General features: G+C 40.7%; 1 protein-coding gene across 3 annotated transcripts in view; it reads left to right on the forward strand.

Moving 5' to 3' along the window:
* Nucleotides 1-2,112: 2,112 nt before the first annotated feature.
* The window catches only part of wdr11 (WD repeat domain 11), a 134,973-nt gene continuing 112,098 nt past the window's right edge, over nt 2,113-24,987 (forward strand). For all 3 annotated transcript variants that reach the window (XR_016496138.1, XR_016496145.1, XM_021605791.3), the window contains exons 1-4: nt 2,113-2,361; nt 5,948-6,059; nt 14,504-14,657; nt 17,290-17,463. Coding sequence is in view for 1 of the 3 variants with exons in the window: in XM_021605791.3 (XP_021461466.2) it covers nt 2,276-2,361; nt 5,948-6,059; nt 14,504-14,657; nt 17,290-17,463 (526 nt within the window). In the remaining 2 variants the exon portion in view is untranslated. The remainder of the gene's footprint in view (nt 2,362-5,947; nt 6,060-14,503; nt 14,658-17,289; nt 17,464-24,987) is intronic.

Raw genomic sequence — 24,987 nt, forward strand, 5'->3', positions numbered from 1 at the left:
AGAACATAAACATTATTGTGTGTTAATAATGTAGAAAAACAAGTACCAAAATGTGTGATCATATACTGTGAGACACAATCAAATAATATATAGTAGTTTCACACATGACAGAAGTAAATTGGTAAACATTGTGGATGGTTAGTTTCATTATCGTGGGAACTGTGGAAAATCAAAAGACAAAGCCTCCACAGTTAACACTCAAATGTTTTTGTTATTTACCTGCTTGAATTCATTAACATCTCAGGTGCAAACAAAGCTGGTATAATTATTTCTGAACTAGAATGGTATTTTCACATTTACACAATTGGTATACAGACAGCAAAATTAGAATGACAATTTACAGTTTAAAATGTGCAGATACCAGCATAACTATGAAATCATATTTGAATGGGACACATACAGGCCATAAATAAACTAGCTACGACATCAAAGATCTTAATAAAAGGCAAAATAGTTGAATCTGTTTATTATACAGGTATGTTATGTATTATATGCAGAGTAGTTGTTTATTTTAAGTTGAGTGCGGTATTCAACACAACCACAGGTATAATAAGAACGAACACAACGGTCAGTTCCAGTACAAATGATAAAACACCAGTACTGGTACTACGGAATCATGGGAGATTGAGTTTCACAGTCCGTCACTCACAGCCAGACATTTAAGTTATGAAATAAATAGATCAATAATTCCCGAAAAAGTATTTCCATGTGCTTACACAATTGATATTATTGATTGTTTTTATTACATAATTAATAACAGCCAGCAGCTTGTTGAAAAGGCCCAATGTTCACTGGGGTTGCAACCGGCTCAAACCAAAAAGCTAACGTTAGAAAACAAGATACTTTTGGCCAGAGCGAATAAATATCACTTCCTGTCTGCACGATGTAACTGATTGAAATAAAATAAGAGTTTAGAATTATGCAGGACGAAATAAAAGGGAGCACTTCTAGTCTCCATATCTACAGAGTTTACATCCAGAGAAGCGTCACTGATCATTTGTCGGCCCTTATAAAATGTCCCTTCAACTTAAATCCAGTAGTTTGTTTTCATGTCGGACATACATATTGCACCTTACAAAATTATCTGTACATTGTGTCACATCTAAAGGGGGATCCATTCAAATCAGGAGCACTTCTAGTTTCCAAATCCACAGAGTTTACACCCAGAGGAGTGTCACTGCTCATTTGGCAGTTATATATAAGTTATAAGTTATATAGCAAATGTGCCCACTCTGGTCTTGGCATATGACTCTAGCCAAATAAAATAAAATAAAATGGTATTGGTCGCATGTATATATTTAGCAGATGCTATTGCGGGTGTAGCAAAACAGCCTGCAGATACAGTGTGGGTAGGCTACGTCCAAGTCAAACATATTTGTATATATCTTATGTAAACTGCACTGCAATTCAGATTCATTGTAATCTGCCAAAGTGCTCCACTGTGGCACATGTATTTCTGTTAATTAAACCTGACCATCTAACATGCAAATAGCTGGATGTAAATTGATTTGCACTCTTAAAGGGCCACAATAACAGCAATGACGACCTTGGGGGTGGTGGATTTGGAAACTACAGCTCCTGTGTTAAAGGGGACCCCCCCCCCCCCCCCCCTTTTTCTGCAACACAATGACCAGAAAATGTTGTATGGTGCAATATGTATGTCCGATATGAAATATGGTTGTAAAATTAGAAGCGACACTGATGTGGATTTGGAAACTGTGGATTTGGAAAGTTAAAATGCTCCTGAGTAGAATGGACTGTCCTTTTACAGCGACACAACGTACAGATAATTTTGTAAGATGCAATATGTATGTCCAGTATGAAAAAACTATTGGGTTTAAGTTGATAGTATTAGATAGTATTGATAGTATTGTATGGTGCAATAAGTGATAGGTGTACATATACAAAAAACATTGTTGACCATTTAGGTAGGCTTGAAAGAAAATAAGAGAAAGACAAAAAGACAACAATACATAATATCTTATAGAAATACGTAAAATTATTTTTTTATTCATAACTAGTATAAAATCTTTGGATACTTGTGCACATTTTCTATTATTTTCTCTCAAATTTTTTATTTACAAATTACACAGGACGGGACTTTTACCCGGAAGTACTTTGTTATTATTGCCGACTTCACAGTTATATTATAACGCATCCTGGAGTTGACACTTCCTGCTTATTTTTCCCCCCTGTCAACAAACCAAAATACATGTTATATGCGAGATTTGTCAATTTATTTGGATGTAGCTAGTTAATACAATTCATAGTAACAATGATTCCTTACTCTGTCAATATTAAACTCGCGGCGCGAACATTGACTGGAACGCTTAATTTGCAGAACAAAACTGCTGTTGACTGGTGAGTTCTGGAGCCCTGTGCATTGGCCTAGCTAGCTAAAGTGTTTAGATATTTACGTTAACTCACTCAGCTGAGATGGTTTATTCTGCAGAAAATGAAGATGAGCAGATATGTATTAGATTACAATACTATATTGTTTCGTCTTTGGATAAAATGAAGAATTTGAATGCTTCGCTTCACAGTTGGCAAGTGGTGTTCTGCTACAAGTTTCAGCAAGCTGGCTTAGCTAACGTGAAATAGCTTCGTCCCGCAATTAGCTTAGACATTTAATTTAGTTAGCGTTTGGATTAACCATGTTGACTTTACTTTGCCATCTGTAGACATTACGAGTAAAGTTAAAATTGTTAATATACATTTTAGCTAACATAAATGGCTAAGCTAATTAAATGTTAATATACATGACCAGTTGTGAGACGAAGCTAACGTTAGCTTCCTCGCTAATTAGCGAATTGTCTAACGTTACGTTAGACGTATCGTAATTGGTTGTCAGCTTTAGCACAAAAACACAACTGCAATGTCAAATCAATAACTAGCTAACGTTACGTTAGCTAGTTATTGATTTGACATTGCAGTTGTGTTTTTGTGCTAAAGCTGACAACCAATTACGATGCCACTGTTTAGTGTCATTGGTTGAGTGTAAATGTATGTGACTGATGAATGCCATATTGCTAGTAGTTAGCTGTAGTTTTAAAAAAGCACATAAAGTGTGCTTGTAAGATTAGTTAATGTGCTAGACCCCCACATTTGGGTCTTAGTGATTTTCTTGATGGTCTTTGTCCCTAGAGGTGGAAAATGTGTGATAGTGCAGCAATCGCAGTATTCTCTGTTATCAATCGCTTTCGTTCCTCAATCCCATATCAAATTGTATTTGTCACATGTTTCGTGAACAGCAGGTGTAGAGTAGGATAAGAGTGAAATGCTTATTATGGGCCCTTCCCAACAATGCAGAGGAAATAATAGAAAAATAATAAAACAAGGATAAATATACCATAAGAATTATGTTGGCTTTATACACAATGTACCACTTCCGAGTTCATATTTAGCGTTACGAGGTAATTTAGGTAGATGTATACAGGAAGGGATAAAATGTCTAGGCAACAGGATAGATGAACTGTAGCAACGGTGTATGTGATGAGTCAAAAAAGTTAGTCTGGGTACCTATTGATTAATTATTTAACATCTTATGGCTTTGGGGTAGAACTTTTTTTATTTATTGATTTATTTTCAGACTTGGTACATCAGTACCGCTTGCCATGCGATTTCAAAGAGTCTATGACTTGGGTGGCTGGAGTCTTTTGCAGTTTTTAGGGCCTTCCTCTGACACTGCCTGTTATAGAGGTCCCGGATTGGGCTGTACTCACTACTAGAGGTCGACCAATTAATTAGGGCCGATTTCAAGTTTTCCTAACAATCGGTAATCTGAATTTTTGGACACCGATTATGGCCGATTACATTGCACTCCACGAGGAGACTGCGTGGCAGGCTGACTACCTGTTATGCGAGTTCAGCAAGGAGCCAAGGTATTGTGCTAGCTAGCATTAAACGTATCTTATAAAAAACAATCAATTTTAACATAATCACTAGTTAACTACACATGGTTGATATTACTAGTTTATCTAGCTTGTTGCGTACAATCGATGCGGTGCCTGTTAATTTATCATTTAATCACAGCCTACTTCGCCAAACGGGTGATTTAACAAGCGCATTCGCAAAAAAAGCAGTCGTTGCACCAATGTGTACCTAACCATAAACATCAACGTCTTTCTTAAAATCAATACACAAGTATATATTTTTAAACCTGCATATTTAGTTAATATTGCCTGCTAACATGAATTTATTTTAACTAGGGAAATTGTGTCACTTCTCTTGCATTCTGTGCAACAGAGTCAGGGTATATGCAGCAGTTTGGGCCGCCTGGCTCGTTGCGAACTGTGTGACGACCATTTCTTCCTAACAAAGACAGCCAACTTCGCCAAACGGGGGATGGCTTAACAAAAGCACATTTGCGAAAAAAGCACAATCGTTGCATGAATGTACCTAACCATAAACATCAATGCCTTTCTTAAAATCAGTACACGGAAGTATATATTTTTTAAACCTGCATATTTAGTTAAAAGAAATTCATTTTAGCAGGCAATATTAACTAGGGCAATTGTGTCACTTCTCTTGCGTTCATTGCACGCAGAGTCAGGGTATATGCAACAGTTTGGGCCGCCTGGCTCGTTGCGAACTAATTTGCCAGAATTTTACATAATTATGACATAACATTGAAGGTTGTGCAATGTATCAGGAATATTTAGACTTATGGATGCCACCCGTTAGATAAAATACAGAACGGTTCCGTATTTCACTGAAAGAATAAACATTTTCTTTTCGAAATGATAGTTTCCGGATTTGACCATATTAATGACCTAAGGCTCGTATTTCTGTGTGTTATTAAATTATAATTAAGTCTGTGATTTGATAGCGTTGTCTGACTGAGCGGAGGTAGGCTGCAGCAGGCTCATAAGCATTCATTCAAACAGCACTTTCCTGCTTTTGCCAGCAGCTCTTCGCAATGCTTCAAGCATTGCACTGTTTATGACTTCAAGCCTATCAACTCCTGAGATTAGGCTGGCAATACTAAAGTACCTATTAGAACATCCAATAGTCAAAGGTATATGAAATACAAATGGTATAGAGAGAAATAGTCCTATAATAACTACAACTTAAAACTTCTTACCTGGGAATATTGAAGACTCATGTTAAAAGGAACCACCAGCTTTCATATGTTCTCATGTTCTGAGCAAGGAACTGAAACGTTAGCTTTCTTACATGACACATTGCACTTTTACTTTCTTCTCCAACACTGTTTTTGCATTATTTAAACCAAATTGAACATGTTTCATTATTTATTTGAGGCTAAATTGATTTTATTGATGTATTATGTTAAGTTAAAATGTGTTAATTCAGTATTGTTGTAATTGTCATTTTTACAAATACATTTAAAAAATCGGCCGATTAATCGGCACCGGCTTTTTTGTCCTCCAATAATCGGTATCGACGTTGAAAAATCATAATCGGTCGACCTCTAGTACGTATAGTTACTGTGGGGACGATGTCATCGATGCACTTATTGATAAATTGCAATGTCCGTAGTGTGAGACGCTTAAGACTAGAGGTCGACCGATTATGATTTTTCAATACCGATACCGATTATTGGAGGACCCAAAATTGCCGATACCAATGTAATTATATTTTTTTTGTTGGTTGGGAATTCAAAAAATGATTTAATTTATTTTTATTAATAATGGTGGTGGCCACACCAGATACTGACTGTTCCCTTTTTCTTTCATTTCTTTGACGCAACCTTGTGTACTAAGCTGGTAGTGCGTATATCCTGGTATAAGATGACAAAATGAAAATCGGGATACCGCCTCACCCTAGAACATGCCTCTGCTGTAATGACCCCACTTTTCAAGCAGCTGTGTGCTGCCCTGTTGATAGGCTAAAATGTAAATGTTTTCTTTGATGGATACGGTATGCCCTGCTGCTATGCTAGATAGCTTAGTTATATCGCCTATATTTTAAATCTCTTCTCTTCTAGGGGTTGGCAGGGGCTGATAGCCCAGGGATGTCACTCCAGCATCCTCATCATCGACCCAAAGACTTCCCAGACCATCCAGGTTCTGGAGAGGCACAAAGCCAATGTGGTCAAGGTAAGTTCCAGTCAGGGTTTCTCAATATTATAATGGGAAAATCCCAGGAAGTAGCCTCTGCCTTTTTTTGAATAAGTTGTTTGAGTGAATTCATAGCATGTAGCTTAGATTACATTTGCAATAGTGAATGTAACCCATCACAGGAGTAAACTATATTCATGTCTGGTTCTAATTATAAAGTCTGTTTTCTAGCTGAAGTGATATTTATCATCCAAAGTAAGAAAGTGGGTTCTCTTTGACCATGGTCAGAGTAAGCTTTTTCTCTTTGTCAGCAAAATTCGGCCATGTTTTTACTGTTTGGGCCAAAAAGCCACATTGATAAAGTTTCAGCTCCCAAGTGGCGCAGCGGTCTAAGGCACTGCATCTCAGTGCAAGAGTCAAATCAAATGTATTTATATAGCCCTTCGTACAACAGCTAATATCTCAAAGTGCTGTACAGAAACCCAGCCTAAAACCCCAAACAGCAAGCAATGCAGGTGTTGAAGTACGTTGGCTAGGAAGAAGCCTAGAGAGGAACCAGGCTATGAGGGGTGGCCAGTCCTCTTCTGGTTGTGCCGGGTGGAGATTATAACAGAACATGGCCAGCATGGTCAACTAATAGGTCTGGGACAGGTAGCACGTCCGGTGAACAGGTCAGGATTCCATAGCTGCAGGCAGAACAGTTGAAACTGGAGCAGCAGCACGGCCAGGTGTGGACTGGGGACAGCAAGGAGTCATCATGCCAGGTAGTCCTGAGGCATGGTCCTACGGCTCCTGTCCACCGAGAGAGAGAAAGAGAGAATTAGAGAGCATACTTAAATTCACACAGGACACCGGATAGGACACCAGATAGGAGAAGTACTCCAGATATAACAAACTGACCCTAGCCCCCGACACAAACTACTGCAGCATAAATACTGGAGGCTGAGACAGGAGGGGTCAGGAGACACTGGCCCCATCCGATCGTTCCCCTGGACAGGGCCAAACAGGAAGGATATAAACCCACCCACTTTGCCAAAGCACAGCCCCCTCACCACTAGCGGGATCAACAACCAACTTACCATCCTGAGACAAGGCCGAGTATAGCCCACAAAGATCTCCGCCACGGCACAGCCCAAGGGGGGGGCGCCAACCCAGACAGGAAGATCACGTCAGTGACTCAACCCACTCAAGTGAAGCACCCCTCCTAGGGACGGCATGAAAGAGTACCAGTAAGCCAGTGACTCAGCCCCTGTAATAGGGTTAAAGGCAGAGAATCACAGTGGAAAGAGGGGAACTGGCCAAGCAGAGACGGCAAGGGCGGTTCGTTGCTCCAGAGCCTTTCCGTTCACCTTCACACTCCTGGGCCAGACTCCACTCACTCAGACTCCACACTGTAGTCCGCACTACAGTCCCCGGTTCGATTCCAAGCTGTATTCCATCTGGCCGTGATTTGGAGTCCCTTAGGGCGGTGTACAATTGGCCAAGCGTCGTCCTGGTTTGGTCGGGGTAGGCTGTCATTGTAAATAAGAATTTGTTCTAAACTTCTTTGGGACTAAGGTGCAGTATTGAATAGCTTGGCCGAAAAGCTAGAATATTCATACAATTAGGTGATGTGGATAGAAAACACTCTGATGTTTCTAAAACTGTTTGAATGATGTCTGTGAGTATAACAGAACTCATATGGCAGGCAAAAACCTGAGAAAGAATCTAATCAGGAAGTGTGAAATCTGAGGTTTGTAGGTTTTCAAGTCTTTGCCTATCGAATATACAGTGTCTGGGGTCATATTGCACTTCCTAAGGCTTCCACTAGATGTCAACAGTATTTAGAACCTTGTTTGAGGCTTCTACTGTGAAGGGGAAGAGAATGAGAGCTGTTTCAACCAGGTTTCTTGCATTGTGCCATGAGCTCAGTCTCGTGTGCGCCTGTGAGAGTTAGCTGCGTTCCATTGCATTTCTAAAGACAAAGGAATTGTCCGGTTGAAACATTATTGAAGATTTATGATAAAAAACATCCTAAAGATTGATTATTATATGCAGGTTTAACATCGTTTGACATGTTTCTACAAACTGTAATATGACTTTTTGTCTGAACTTTCACCTGGACTTTCCCGCGCCTCGTGAGTTTGGATTTGTGAACTAAACGCGCAAACAAAAAGGAGGTTTTTGGACATAAATGATGGACGTTTTCGAACAAAACAAACATTTATTATGGAACTGGGATTCCTGGGAGTGCATTCTGATGAAGATCATCAAAGGTAAGTGAATATTTATAATGCTATTTCTGACTTTTGTGACACCTCTCCTTCTTTGGAAAATGGCTATGTTTTTCTGTGGCTAGGTGCTGACCTAACATAATCGCAAGGTGTGCTTTCACCGTAAAGCCTTTTTGAAATCTAACACAGCGGTTGCATTAAGGAAAAGTTTATATATATTTCCATGCATAACACTTGTATGTTTTATCAATGTTTATTATGAGTATTTCTGTAATTTGATGTGGCTCTCTGCACCGGATGTTTGTTTGAGACAATGCATTTCTGAACATAAAACACCAATTTCAAATGAGGTTTTTGGACATAAAGATGAACTTTATCGAACAAAACACACATTTATTGTGTAACATGAAGTCATGTGAGTGCCATCTGATGAAGATCATCAAAGGTTAGTGATTAATTTAATTGCTATTTCTGACTTTTGTGAGGGCTCTCCTTGGTTGGAAAATGGTTTTATGGTTTTCTGTGACAAGGTGCTGACCTAACATAATCGTTTGGTGTGCTTTCGCCATAAAGCCTATTTGAAATTGGACACTGTGGCTGGATTTACAATAAGTTTATCTTTCAAATGGTGTAAAATACTTGTATGTTTGAGGAATTGTAATTATGGGATTTCTGTTGTTTTGAATTTGGCGCTAGCGTCCCACATATCCCAGAGAGTATAATTAAGAATTTGTTCTTAACTGACTTGCCTAGTTAAATAAATGTTAGTTTTATTTAGATACTGTATTTAGAAGTTTTAATAGGGCCTACATTTTATTTTAGGTGATATGGTTTTGATTTATGGACAATATTATTTTTATACATTTGGTTTATCAACATATCATTTAGATGTGCAACGAAAAGACTCATTACATTTTTACTCCTTTTTATCAACCATAGCAGATTAAAGTTAACTAAATCAAATCATGTTTCTGCTGATAACGTCTGACTCCTGTGTGAATTGCATGCGTACAAGGAACGGCTGTTTTCATTAAAATGAAGCAGCCAAATGTAAAACCTTTCATTTCCCAAATTTTAAAATATCTTATTTCAATTAGATATTAAAGCCTTGTCGAAGTATAACATATCGTCGGAAAAAGGTAGGCTACATTGTACAACATATTCTTGCAAATAAACAACAAAACAGTAACAAAAACCACATTCTGCTTTTCCATTTCATTTTAAAAACCGTTAACATTTTCTTTCAGTTAACAGTAGGCCTATTGATGTGGACTATTGTCAGCAAATTGTAGCGCCTCGCTAAAGTGGCGATCCTTGGGAATCTTTCACTGTTGAATTTCCACCAGTGACGTGGAAACACATTGAGTGATGGGAGGAATGTCTCAAGTAGTTTTCCACCTTGTTTTCTGCCTCTCTCTCTCAAGTGCGGGGTTGTAGTCTCACCCAAGGAGTAACAGCATGGGGTTGTTGGCGTTAGCAAATAGGAGCTGAATACCCAAGGCTTCCTGGCTCGCTCAGTCTATCTCTCTGTCAGCAGCAGCAGAGCACTCTCTCCATTTGACCCAGTCGCATCTGTCTCATAGGATACCAAGTCCGCCAACTTGAGCAGCTTTGTTTTTGCTGTCACTCTCAGCTGGCAAAAGAAATCGCAGATGCTTGTGGCGACGGTCCAACATCAATGTGACGAGAGGTGCCATTAAGGTCAGATTTTTTGCATCCACCTTTGAAAATAATAAAAAAAGTGTTATACGATCTTGCATGTCCGATCCTTCAAAAATGTTTTTTCATAAATGTGCAATGTATGGTTTTGCTTCTCCTAATACTTTCAATAAGACAATGACAATAACAACAATTGGCTGCTATTTGCCTACATAGATTAACAACACTAATTGCCTACATACAATATAACCTAATTTTATAGATTCATTCCTGCATGCATTTTTCAGAGGAACTCTTAACACTCTCATGCTTTTATCCACTCCGCGGAAGAGATGTTTGCAGTAGGCTGAATGTGATAGGGTTTATGTTGGAGATGGACACCTTTTTTGGATGACTTGACGCTGGTTGTGCATGTCAGGGTTAGCAAGACGGGCTTGATCTCCATCATTATTTGCCAGTGATCATCTGGGAGTTCGAGAGTTCTGCCTCTTGCAGCTTGGTGATGGTCCGGTTGAACAGCACGGCTGTCTCTGCTCCACCAACCTCTCAAACATGCTACGCGCTGGAACTCGGTCTGTCTTACAAGATTGGATCAGGTGGTGCTGCGGGAGCTGCATTTTGACTTGCTTAACTTCTAGTGCCTTGGTGGCTGAGTTGGCTATGGTTAAAGTGCCTAACCAGTCTCTCAGCAGCAACAATCACACCACATATACACTGCTCAAAAAAATAAAAGGAACATTAAAATTACACATCCTAGATCTGAATGAATGAAATATTCTTATTAAATACTTTTTTCTTTACATAGTTGAATGTGCTGCCAACAAAATCACACAAAAATGGTCACTGGAAATCAAATTTATCAACCCATGGAGGTCTGGATTTGGAGTCACACTCAAAATTAAAGTGGAAAACCACACTACAGGCTGATCCAACTTTGATGTAATGTCCTTAAAACAAGTCTAAATGAGGCTCAGTAGTGTGTGTGGCCTCCACGTGCCTGTATGACCTCCCTACAATGCATGGGCATGCTCCTGATGAGGTGGCGGATGGTCTCCTGAGGGATCTCCTCCCAGACCTGGACTAAAGCATCCACTAACTCCTGGACAGTTTGTGGTGCAACGTGGTGTTGGTGGATGGAGCGAGACATGATGTCCCAGATGTGCTCAATTGGATTCAGGTCTGGGGAACGGGCGGGCCAGTCCATAGCATCAATCCCTTCCTCTTGCAGGAACTGCTGACACACTCCAGCCACATTGTCTTGCATTAGGAGGAACCCAGGGCCAACCGCACCAGCATATGGTCTCACAAGGGGTCTGAGGATCTCATCTCGGTACCCAATGGCAGTCAGGCTACCTCTGGCAAGCACATGGAGGGCTGTGCAGCCCCCCAAAGAAATGCCACCATGACTGACCCACAGCCAAACCGGTCATGCTGGAGGATGTTGCAGGCAGCAGAACGTTCTCCACGGCGTCTCCAGAGTCTGTCATGTCTGTCACATGCTCAGTGTGAACCTGCTTTCATCTGTGAAGAGCACAGGGCGCCAGTGGCGAATTTGCCAATCTGGTGTTCTCTGACAAATGCCAAACGTCCTGCATGGTGTTGGGCTGTAAGCACAACCTCCACCTGTGGACGTCGGGTTGGAGGAGTCTTTCTGACGGTTTGAGCAGACATGCACATTTGTGGCCTGCTGGAGGTTATTTTGCAGGGCTCTGGCAGTGCTCCTCCTGTTCCTCCTTGCACAAAGGCGGCGGTAGCGGTCCTGCTGCTGGGTTGTTGCCCTCCTACGGCCTCCTCCACGTCTCCTGATGTACTGGCCTGTCTCCTGGTTGCGCCTCCATGCTCTGGACACTACGCTGACAGACACCGCAAACCTTCTTGCCACAGCTCGCATTGATGTGCCATCCTGGATGAGCTGCACTACCTGAGCCACTTGTGTGGGTTGTAGACTCCGTCTCATGCTACCACTAGAGTGAAAGCACCGCCAGCATTCAAAAGTGAACAAAACATCAGCCAGGAAGCATAGGAACTGTGAAGTGGGCTGTGGTCACCACCTGCAGAACCACTCCTTTATTGGGGGTGTCTTGCTAATTGCCTATAATTTCCAAAGGTTGTCTATTCCATTTGCACAACAGCATGTGAATTTTATTGTCAATCAGTGTTGCTTCCTAAGTGGACAGTTTGATTTCACAGAAGTGTGATTGACTTGGAGTTACATTGTGTTTGTGTTCCCTTTTATTTTTTTGAGCAGTGTACTTATTGAAGCCATCGTTGAAGTCTGTGCATAGCATGGCACCGAGTCCCAGGGGATGCAAGCAGGGGAATTGGCAGCCACAATGTTGAGTGCCTTGTTGTGGATGCATGCCAACACGTAGTCATTGAGTCCCACGTCTCAACATCACTGGTCAACTTCTCCACGAGGTTGTCAGCTGTGTGTCTGACGAATAGACTCTGTGTCAGGAGGACCTTTACCCAGTCAACATCACTGAAGTGGCACGTCATTGTAATTTAGATCTCGGTGGTCAGCACAGTTCAACAGTCAGTTGTGAGATCCAACTTGCCGCCTGTGGCTAGCTTCACTTTCAGCACTTATTTTTTTTCTATTTGTTATTGAGTCTTGTGATGGCGTGCAGTACTCTGGCTCAAGATAACGAATTAACTCCCCTAAAGCCCTCGACCACACTGATTGGCACCATATCACGCTCAATCATTCTACACACCAACTGTGTGATCACCTCAGACGGCACGCATCATTCTCCCCGCTAGCATCAACGTGATGGCACCCGGGTGTTTGTTCTTCATCGTGCTGGTACTGCTGCTAAATTTGTTTAAAAAAAAATGTTATTGTTATCCAATTGGTAGTTAGTCTTTTCCCATCGCTGCGTCTCCTGTACGGACTCGGGTGAGGCTAAGGTCCTCCGAAACAACCCTACCAAGCCACACTGCAAACACTTCTTGACACACTGCTCGCTTAACCCGGAAGCGAGCCGACACCTGGCGACCGTGTCAGCGTGCATGCGCCCGGCCTGCCACAGGAGTTGCTGGAGCGCAATGGGACAGTGACATCCTGGCCAGCCAAACCTTCCCCTAACCCGGACCAATTGTGCGTCTCCCGGTCGTGGACGGCTGCGATACCCGGATCTGTAATGCACTCCTCAATCACGGCAGTACCTTAGACCACTGCGCCATTCGGGAGGCCCCTGCTGCTGAATTTTCGCAAAGCTTGCAGAGAACTTCATCACCCTTTTGAACGAAGGGTCCCACACAGAGATACGTTTGGCGCGCTTCATTTTTCCTCAGTTGCCAAGCTAACGTTAGCAGGGCCTCTAGTGGATGTGAAAGCTTCCAAGCACATTCTTGGTGGTATAGCGCCCTCTACAGTTCAAATTAGTTTTCACACCGAAGACACACTTTCATTCCACAAATTATGCAAATAAACATAGACCGATAAACATGACCGGTCAAATTTATTTTCAGTCACTAACTGTTAACCTCTCTTGGATAGGGGGCAGCATTTGGAATTTTGGATGAAAAGTATGCCCAAATTCAACTGCCTGCTACTCATCCTCAGAAGATAAGATATGCATTTTATTAGTAGATTTGGATAGAAAACACTCTGAAGTTTCTAACTGTTTGAATCATGTCTGTGAGTATAACAGAACTTATGTAGCAGGTGAAACCCAGAGGACAAACCATTCCGATTTTTTTTCCCACCTAAAATAAAGGAGTGGAATTAAGAATATATAATATTTGGGCGAGCAGTGTCCGAGTAGAATAGGATAAAATACAGTATATACATATACTGTACTGATGAGTACTGTAAATGTTATTAAAGTGACAAGAGTTCCATTTATTAAACTGGCCAGTGATTTCAAGACTATATGGGCAGCAAACCCCCCCCCCCCCCCCCCCCCTTTGTGTCAAATTCTCTTTTATGGTTTATTTTTAATACTGTCTGTTCAAGGAAATAGATTTTGTGTCATATTAAAATATATTAAAATGTTTTTATATATATTTTTTGGGGGGGTTTTACAATATAATCCATCTGGAATCAAAAGCATTCTTTTATAACCAACAAAACATGCAAGTACTTTTCCTCTGTGTTTCTGATGAACATGCAGGTGTGTGTGTGGTCTGTTCTGCGTTTGGGTAGAAAGCCTTTTATGTTGTCTAAGGAAGGTCTGTATTCAGCTATTGAGAATACAGCAGAACAGTTTCCCCATGTTGCGGGTGATACATATAGTTATTAGGCTCTAATTTGTCACTTTAAAAAAAAAAACATTTAAATGTTTTATTTATGGGGGTTATATAGGATATCAGGGAAGCAGCCACTTTCCAAAACCGGGTTTGAATTAGGCATCCTGCAGCTCAGGAGTACTGTGTTTTTGCATTTAATTCTTGATGCTGTCAGGGCCACATGCCTTTCCAGGTTATATTTTATTTGAAAGTTCAGCGTGTGTAATTTGGTAGTCAATTGGGTTCTGGTTCTTTTTAATTGTGTTCTAGAGAGCTGAGTTTTTCTTGCACATTTGATTTTGTTTTTAGAGACAATGTTCAAATAGGCTAAACCATCTCACCTGCTCCCACTCTCTCCTTCTCGCTCTCTGCCTGCAGGTGAAATGGTCCAGGGAGAACTACCACCACAGCCTGAGCTCGCCCTACTCTCTGAGGCTGGCTTCTGCCGATTCAGCAGGGAAGATTATCGTGTGGGATGTGGTGAGTGGCACGGCCCACTGTGAGATCCAGGAGCACTCCAAACCTATCCAGGGTGAGAGCCAAACCTCGGAAAAGGACCACTGCTGCATTTATTACATCAACTTTGAGAGACCAAGAAATTACAACCTGTATCAATGATTTCCTTCCAAGTACATTAAGCCAAACCTCCCTGACATAAATGTTGAATTATTGATAAATGAAAATGAGATCTATCATAAACCCTGGGATAGTTTTTTTTTTTTTTCAGCAAGGTTATTATCCTCTTGAGCTGACAAATATCCCAGTCCCCGAAATCAGGTATTAGGCTATTTAAACAATGAAAAAATTAATTTGTCATAAAACTTAAATGAACAGCATAACAAGGTTGTTGTACAACTACAAATAGGCCTACAATAAAAACTACTGCTGCTAATACAACTAATTACACATATTTATATGTCACAGACCCCTTGACTTTTTCCACATTTTGTTACAGCCTTATTCTAAAATGGATTAAATTATTCTTCATCAATCTACATACAATACCCCATAATGACAAAGCAAAATGTATTAAATAAAAAACGGATACCTTATTTACATAAGTATTCAGACCCTTTCCTATGAGACTCAAAATTTAGCTCTGGTGCATCTAGTTTCCATTGATCATCCTCAATGTTAATACAACTTGATTGGAGTTCACATGTGGTAAATTCAATTGATTGGACATGATTTGGAAAGGCACACCTTTCTATATAACGTCCCACAGTTGACAGTGCATGTCAGAGCAAAAACCAAGCCATGAGGTCGAAGAAATTGTCCGTAGAGTTCTGAGACAGGATTGTGTTGAGGCACAGCTCTGGGTAAGGGTATCAAAAAATGTCTGTAGCATTAAAGGTTCCCAAGAACAGTGGTGTCCATCATTCTTAAATAGAAGCAGTTTTTGAACCACTACCACTTCCTAGAACTCTCACCAAGACAGTTGTGAAGAGGGCACGACAAAACCTTTTCCCCCTTAGGAGACGGAAAAGATTTGGCATGGGTCCCCTAATCCTCAAGGTTCAACAACTGCATCATCGAGAGCATCCTGACCGTTTGCATCACCGCCTGGTGTGGCAACTGCTCGGCATCTGACCGTAAGGCGCTGCAGATGGTAGTCCTTATGGCCCAGTACATCACTGTGGCCAAGCTTCTTGCCATCCAGGACCAGTATAATATGTGGTGTCAGGAAAGCCCATAAAACTGTCAGACTCCAGTCACCCAAGTTATAGATTGTAATTTCAGCTTCAGGCACGGCAGACTATACCGTAGCCCCAATCCGTAAGACTGCTGAAAAATTAATTGAATGGCCACCGGACTATTACATTGACCCCCCCCCCCCCCCCCTTTGTTTTATACACTATCTATGCATAGTCACTTCACCCCTACCTACACGTACATATTATCTCTAACTGGTACCCCCTGTATATAGCCTTGTTATTATTACTTTTTAGTATTTTTTACTTCAGCTTATTTGGTAAATATTTTCTTAACTCTTCTTGAACTGCACTGTTGGCTTGTAAGTATTTCATGTTAAGGTCTACACTTGTTTGATTGGAACTGGCCGCCCGACCAGCTTGAGATATCGTGGGGAGAAGCGCATTGGTCATGGAGGTGACAATGAACCTGATTGTCACTCTGACAGAGCACCTAAAGATTCTCTTGTCTGATGAAACAAAGATTGAACTCTTTGGCCTGAATGCCAGGTGTCACATCTGGAGGAAACCTGACACCATCCCAACGGTGATGCATGTAGGTGGCAGCGTCATGCTGTGGGGATGTTTGTCAGTGGCAGGGACAGGCAGGCAAGTCAGGATTGAGGGAAAGATAAATGGAGCAAAGTACAAAGAGATCCTGCTCCACAGCACTCCGCCCCAGTCTGAGAGCTTAGGGTCACCTCCCAACAGGACAACGACCCTAAGCAGACAGCCAAGACAAAGCAGGAGTGGCTGCAGGACAAGTCTCAATGTCCTTTAGTGGTCCAGCCAGAGCCCGGACTTGAATACAATCAAACATCTCTGGAGAGACCTGAAAATAGCTGTGCAGACACACTCTCCATCCAACCTGATAGAGCTTGAGAGGATCTGCAGAGAAGAATGGTAGAAACTCCCCAAATACTGGTGTGTGTGTGATGTATACATAAGCAGTCAAAAGTTTGGATCCATACTCATTTGAAGGGTTTTTCTTTATTTTTACAATGTTCAACATTGCCGGAGATGTTTGATCGGGTTCAAGTCCGGGCTCTGGCCAGGCCACTCAAGGACAATTAATACATTTGCAAATATTTCTGAACATGTTTGCGTATGGTCATCATGTCATTGTGTGTAGATTGTGTGTAGATTGATGAGGAAATTATTTTGCTTAATCCATTTTTAGGATAAGGCTGTAACATAACAAAGTGGGAAAAGACAAGGGATTTGATTACTTTCCGAATGCGCTGTATATATAAAACACAGGAAAACCACATTTTTGACTATCTGGCAGAAGTAAATTCATCCATAAACATTTCAAATATATCTTATATGCTCTTTTTCCTCTCTCGCTCTTTTTCCGCTTGTTCTCTCGCTCTTTTTCCTCTCTCTCTCACTCTTTTTTTCTCTTCTTCTCTCGGGCACTCTCACTCCCCCCCCCTCCCCTCTCTCTCTCGCTGTTTTTCTTCTTGCCCTCAGATATGGACTGGTTGTGGACTCAGGACGCTTCACGTGATCTTCTCCTGGCCATCCATCCACCTAACTACATAGTCCTATGGAACGGAGACACAGGGACCAAGCTGTGGAAGAAGAGCTATGCAGAGAACATCCTCTCCTTCTCTTTTGACCCCTTCGATCCATCCAACCTAGCATGTAAGCAGCAATCACCCACCTACAGTGCAATGTTCTATAGATCTCTTTTATCTGGTCTTGCTTTCTCTCACTCTTTCATACTATGTCAATCTCTGTTCTCTCAATCCCTCCAACTCCTTATTCTAACAGGTTAAACGTTATTTGTATTCCCTGCCTGCTTGTAGAAAGCTTCTCTTTTAGTTGGAAGTCAATCTTTGTTAACTTCTTACGGCCGACAACATTCCGGCTGAAAAGGCAGTGCGCGAAATTCCAAAATATTTTTTAGAAATATGTAACTTTTATAAATTAACAAGTGCAATACACCAAATGAAAGAAACGTCTTGTTAATCTACCCATCGTGTCCGATTTCACAAAGGTTTTACAGCGATAAAATGAATCGTTATGTTCAGTGATGTTTTGCTTCCAAAACATCCAGTGATTTTGCAGAGAGCCACATCAATTTACATAAATACTCCTAATAAACAACTGTTATTCACAGAATTAAAGATATACTTCTCCTTAATGCAACCGTTGTGTCAGATTTAAAAAAAACTTTACGGAAAAAGCAAACCATGCAATAATCTGAGTACGGCGCTCAGACAACAAATCAAGCAATACAGATATCCGCCATGTTGGAGTCAACAGAAGTCAGAAATAGCATTATAAATATTCACTTACCTTTGATCTGCATCGGAATGCACTCCCAGGAATCCCAGTTCCACAATAAATGTTTGACTTGTTCGATAATATTCATTTTTATGTCCAAATACCTCCCTTTGTTAGTGTGTTCAGCCCAGTAATCCAAATTCATGACGCATGAGCAGACAAAGTCAAAAGGTTCCGTTACAGTCCGTAGAAACATGTCAAACGAAGTATAGAATCAATCTTTATGATGTTTTTATCATAAATCTTCAATAATGTTCCACCGGAGAATTCCTTTGTCTTCAGAAATGCAATGGAACTCATGCTAACTCTCACGTGAACATGCGTCACGAGCTTATGGCACTCTGCCAGACCACTGACTCATTCAACTCCCATTCCCCCTCCTTCACAGTAGAAGCATCAAACAAGGTTCTAAAGACTGTTGACATCTAGTGGAAACCTTAGGAAGTGCAATTTAACCCTATAGACACTATTTGATAGGCCAAGAGTTGAAAAACTACAAACCTCACATTTCCCACTTCCTGGTTGGATTTTTCCCAGGTTTTCGCCTGCCATATGAGTTCTGTTATACTCACAGACATCATTCAAACCGTTTTAGGAACTTCAGAGTGTTTTCTATCCAAATCTACTAATACTATGCATATATTAGCAACTTGGACTGAGTAGCAGGCAGTTTACTCTGGGCACGCTTTTCATCCAAATGTGAAAATGCTGCCCCCTATCCCAAACAGGTTATTAATCATGTGGTAGATATTTAATAATGTAAAAAACAGAGGCATAAGGGCACAGAGGCATGTGCCATCTCAGATTTGTCCTTTTTATAAAATATATATATTTTAGTTTTTCCTCTAATACTACCAGGCACATAGACATTTTATGAAGTTGGCTTTTGCTAGCCCAGATAGGTTCCCAATGTCATAATTAGCTACCAAGAAGCAACTTCAGCCTATCAATCAAGAAATAGTAGCTAGCTTGGCTAACTATCTTAGCTGGCATGTCTGCTGGCAAGGTTGGTAGACTTTTGAAAAGTAAGCAATAACTAAATCTACTGAATAAGACTCACATTCCTTTCAATCTTTTACCCAGATTTTTAGCAGAGATGCAGAGAAGCAGTTTCTTTCAAAAAAATAACCACCAGTTAGGAGGATAGACAGAAACAGAAGATGCTTAGATTTGCAGAAAAATATACATTTTACTCTATAGAGGTGGCGATATGTCTGTATTAGATGTTGATTGGCCAACACATGTTAAAGTAAGTTTTTCCCCTCTTCTGTTCTCCGTCAATACTCCGTATTCTTGAACAAAATTTGCCACCTCAGCTGAGAACGCCATTCCCTAAATGGTCACTTGATGACGCTGCTATCGATTCACTAGTTGTCTTGCTAAAACATTTTATTTTATTAGCATTATCACAAAGTCACTTTTTGAAGTGACCCCTAAGAAATTCCACAAAGTTGTCAAGTGACAGTCGAGCCACAGAGAAATATTAATTATGACCACTTTAGAATATTCGAGAAAGGTGATGATTTAATCAAAACAAATATTTTCTTTGCTGTCTTTTACAGCAAACAATGATGGAAAGAGCTCCCATGTAATTAGTTATAACAGGATAATATTTCATTTTTGTTGAAGGAGAAACAGAAGAAGATGGACAGAATTACGATTACAGATCCTACAGTCTCATTTAAAGTTAGAAATACAGCATGTCCTCATTGGGTACCGAGCTGTGACGCAACTTAAACCTAGCCACTCTCGTATCTTAGCAACAGTTTTTACCTAGCTAGCTAACGTTACATTCCGACAACATTGACGCTCAATATATTTTGGTTTTCAGCCAAAGTTCAAAATTGATTTCAAGCCAGATACAATTCCAATAAAGGCTATCTGTTTCATTAGTTGACTTTGTAACGTTACATGGAACCCAAACCGGCTGCGCGCGTGCGCTGTCGTGCATACATTTATTTTGTCCCCCTACACCAAATGCAATCATGACACGCAGGTTAAAATATTAAAACAAACTCCGAACCAGTGACATTAATTTGGGGACAGGTCAAAAAGCATTAAACATGTATGGCTAGTTAGCTTGCATTTGCTAGCTAATTTGCTAGACAATTAATCCACACATTAAATGGCCAACCGACTCGTTTCTAGTCATCTCTCGTCCTTCCAGGCTTTTTCATCTTTGAACTTATATGGTGATTGGCATCTACACTTTCATAGTATTACCACGACAACCGAAAAAACATTTAATCTTTCAATCACCCACGTGGGTATAACCAATGAGGAGATGGCATGTGAGTACCTGCTTCTATAAACCAATGAGGAGATGGGAGAGGCAGGACTTGCAGCGCAATCTGCGTCAGAAATAGGAATGACTTCTATTTTAGCCCTTGGCAACGCTCGTTGGCGCGCGTGAGCAGTATGGGTGCAACAATTTTAAATAACATGGATTTCTAAATCCTGCAGAATCATGCTCAGATCACAATTTGCGATAGTAAAGTTTTGAAAAATGTATTTGTTATTAAAAGCCCAATAAATCCTTACACAATGGCGAGTATTCAACTCCCACCGCTTCTGGGACATTTATTTTAAAGGCACATATAAATAGCAACTGCACGAGGACAGACAGTGACTGACAGGCCGACACCGTTAGAGATAGTACCTAGCTAGAAATTGCGCCAAAATGAGTTTTTCTAGGAAAAGGAAGGTAGACAATGATGAATACATCGAAAAATGTATTTGAGGTAGCAGAGAAAGCTGTGTGCTTAGTCTGCAAAGAGAGCATCGCTGTCTCGAAAGGCTACAACTTGTCCCGACACTTCCAGACGAAAAATGCAGAGAAATATAGGAATATGTCTTTCTCAGTTGCAAAAGCACCAAGGTCTTTTCCCAAAACTGCATTCAGCAAATGACAGAATTGCGAGAGCTAGCCACAAAAATGCTAAACATAGCAAGCCATTCGCTGAGGGCGAATTCCTTAAAGAAAGTTTAATTGACTCTGCAGCAATACTTTGCCCTGACAAGAAAGATCTGTTTGTCTCACTGTTGGAAGAGACCGTGTCAGGTCTTGCAGATCTCCCCTACCACACAAACGTGACATGGCTGAGTTTGTGGAAGGTGCTTAAAAGGTTGTGGGACCTGAAGTCAGAGATTGTTGAGTTTTTGCAAATGAAAGGAAAATATGTGTATTTCCCTCAACTGCAAGTTAAAGAATGGTTGGCTGATTTTGCCTTCACCGTGAACATGTAGGTTTTTGAATGACTACCTCATCTCTGTAGTCCACACATACAATTTTCTGTAAGGTCCTTCAGTCGAACAGTGAATTTCAAACACATTCATTTTAATACCAGGGAGGTATTCCATTGCATTACAAAGATGGCACCTATTGGTAGATGGGTAAAAATAATACAACAGAGGCTGAATATCCCTTTGATTATCGTGAAGTTATTCATTACATTTTGGCACACAGTTACTACAAAGATACAGGTGACATTCCTAACTCGGTTTCCAGAGAGGATGGAAATTGCCAGTGGTGACTAACACAGGTACACCGTTTAATTCTTGTGATAGGAGAACTGAGGATGGATCAACAACATTGAAGTTACTCCACAAAACTAACCTAATTGACAGAGTGAAAAGGAAGCCTGTACAGAATACAAATATTAAAAAATATGCATCTTGTTTGCAACAAGGCATTTAATATCGCAAAAAATGTGGCAAAGAAATAAACTTTTTGTCCTGGATACCAAGCGTTATGTTCGTTGCTAATCCAACACAACACATCACTGAGTACCACTCTTCATATTTTCAATGCATGGTGGTGGCTGCATCATATTATGGGTATGCTTGTCATCGGCAAGAACTAGGGAGTTTTTTTGTTGTGTAAAACTGAACGGAATAGGTCCTGCTGAGTTGCGCAGTGGTCTAAGGCACTATATCACAGTGTTGCGTCGTCACTACAGCCTGTCTGTGTCACAACTGGCCGTGACCGGGAGTCCCATAAGGCCGCGCACAATTTTCCCAGCGTTGTCCAGGTTAGGGGATGGTTAGGCCGGGTGGGATTTACTTGACTCATCGTACTCTAGCGTCTCCTTGTGCTGTGCCGGGCACCTGCAGGCTTGACTTTGGTCGTCAGTTAAACAGTGTTTCCTCCTACGGTGCAGCTGGCTTCTGGGTTAAGCGAGCACGTGTTAAGAAGCGTGGCTTGGCAGGTCATGTTTCGGAGGACATGACTCGACCTTCGCCTCTCCAGAGCCCATTGTGGAGTTTCAGCAATGAAACAAGATCATAATAATGAGATTGGGGAGAAAAAAAATAAAGAAAAATTAGACCAGACGAATACAGAATAAAGTACATGCAAAAACCTAGAGAAAACCTTGTACAGTTTGCTTTCCAACAGACAATGGGACATGCTTTCAGCAGGACAAAAAAACCTACAACACAAGGCCAAATCTACACTGGAGGTGCTTACCAAGATGGCATTGAATGTTCCTGAGTGGCCTAGTTACAGTTCTGACTTAAATCGGCTTGAAAATCTATGGCAAGACGAGCAATGATCAGCAAACAACTTGACAGAGTTTGAAGAATTTGGAAAAGTGTAATGGGCAGAAATTGCATTAATCCAGGTGTGCAAAGTTCTTATACTTTCCCAAATGACTCACAGCTATAATCGACGCCAAAGGTTCTTCTACAAAATATTGACTCAGGTGTGAATACTTCTGTATTTCTTTTTCAATGCATTTGCTAAAATGTCTAAAAACATGTTTTTAGGGGTATTGTGTGTAGCTGGGTGAGACATCTATTTTAATGAATTTAGAATTCAGGCTGTAAAACACGTCATATGTCAAGGCGTATGAATGCTTTCTCAAGGCACTGTAGCTAACCAACAAATAATGTTTTCAATACAAATTTGGACACTGAATATAGTTGTCAACAGTCTAAGCCAAATCCGTCTGTTTTTCCCCGTAGTTGCGCACACATCGGTTTTTGTTGCTATAAAAAAACTGGCCGTCTAGCAACAAACGACCATATTTTTGTCCGGACTGGTGGAAGACTGAACTTTGTATGAATTTGCTTCTAAAATTAAACGTACTTAGAAAAATAACTTTTTGTTGAAAATATGTATATTTTTTATGTCATTTTATAAAAGCAAGGCAGTCATATTTACCTGTGACTGTATTCAGAACATCTGTCATGGGGGAAGTTGGGTACTGTGGTAAATGTGTTCCTCTTATGCAAATGTATGCACATTAGTTATGTAATTAGGATATTTTTACAGTTGGTGTTTTAAGTTAAATATTAGCTTTTGTCTGACATTGAAAAACACAGGAAATTGAAATGCTAATGTGATCTATGCAATAATAATAATAAGACTTTTCTGCATAAGCAGCTTGACTGCTGCTAGAGTAGAGTAGTTTATTGATCTACTTAAACAACATACAGTGCCTTGCGAAAGTATTCGGCCCCCTTGAACTTTGCGACCTTTTGCCACATTTCAGGCTTCAAACATAAAGATATAAAACGGTATTTTTTTGTGAAGAATCAACAACAAGTGGGACAACAAGTGGGACACAATCATGAAGTGGAACGACATTTATTGGATATTTCAAACTTTTTTAACAAATCAAAAACTGAAAAATTGGGCGTGCAAAATTATTCAGCCCCTTTACTTTCAGTGCAGCAAACTCTCTCCAGAAGTTCAGTGAGGATCTCTGAATGATCCAATGTTGACCTAAATGACTAATGATGATAAATACAATCCACCTGTGTGTAATCAAGTCTCCGTATAAATGCACCTGCACTGTGATAGTCTCAGAGGTCCGTTAAAAGCGCAGAGAGAATCATGAAGAACAAGGAACACACCAGGCAGGTCCGAGATACTGTTGTGAAGAAGTTTAAAGCCGGATTTGGATACAAAAAGATTTCCCAAGCTTTAAACACCCCAAGGAGCACTGTGCAAGCGATAATATTGAAATGGAAGGAGTATCAGACCACTGCAAATCTACCAAGACCTGGCCGTCCCTCTAAACTTTCAGCTCATACAAGGAGAAGACTGATCAGAGATGCAGCCAAGAGGCCCATGATCACTCTGGATGAACTGCAGAGATCTACAGCTGAGGTGGGAGACTCTGTCCATAGGACAACAATCAGTCGTATATTGCACAAATCTGGCCTTTATGGAAGAGTGGCAAGAAGAAAGCCATTTCTTAAAGATATCCATAAGAAGTGTTGTTTAAAGTTTGCCACAAGCCACCTGGGAGACACACCAAACATGTGGAAGAAGGTGCTCTGGTCAGATGAAACCAAAATTGAACTTTTTGGCAACAATGCAAAACGTTATGTTTGGCGTAAAAGCAACACAGCTCATCACCCTGAACACACCATGTCCACTGTCAAACATGGTGGTGGCAGCATCATGGTTTGGGCCTGCTTTTCTTCAGCAGGGACAGGGAAGATGGTTAAAATTGATGGGAAGATGGATGGAGCCAAATACAGGACCATTCTGGAAGAAAACCTGATGGAGTCTGCAAAAGACCTGAGACTGGGACGGAGATTTGTCTTCCAACAAGACAATGATCCAAAACATAAAGCAAAATCTACAATGGAATGGTTCAAAAATAAACATATCCAGGTGTTAGAATGGCCAAGTCAAAGTCCAGACCTGAATCCAATCGAGAATCTGTGGAAAGAACTAAAAACTGCTGTTCACAAATGCTCTCCATCCAACCTCACTGAGCTCGAGCTGTTTTTCAAGGAGGAATGGTAAAGAATTTCAGTCTCTCGATGTGCAAAACTGATAGAGACATACCCCAAGCGACTTACAGCTGTAATCGCAGCAAAAGGTGGCGCTACAAAGTATTAACTTAAGGGGGCTGAATAATT

This window comes from Oncorhynchus mykiss, chromosome 1, assembly GCF_057628025.1.
Source record: "Oncorhynchus mykiss isolate SJ-2025 chromosome 1, ASM5762802v1, whole genome shotgun sequence".
In the NCBI taxonomy this organism is placed as follows: domain Eukaryota; kingdom Metazoa; phylum Chordata; class Actinopteri; order Salmoniformes; family Salmonidae; genus Oncorhynchus; species Oncorhynchus mykiss.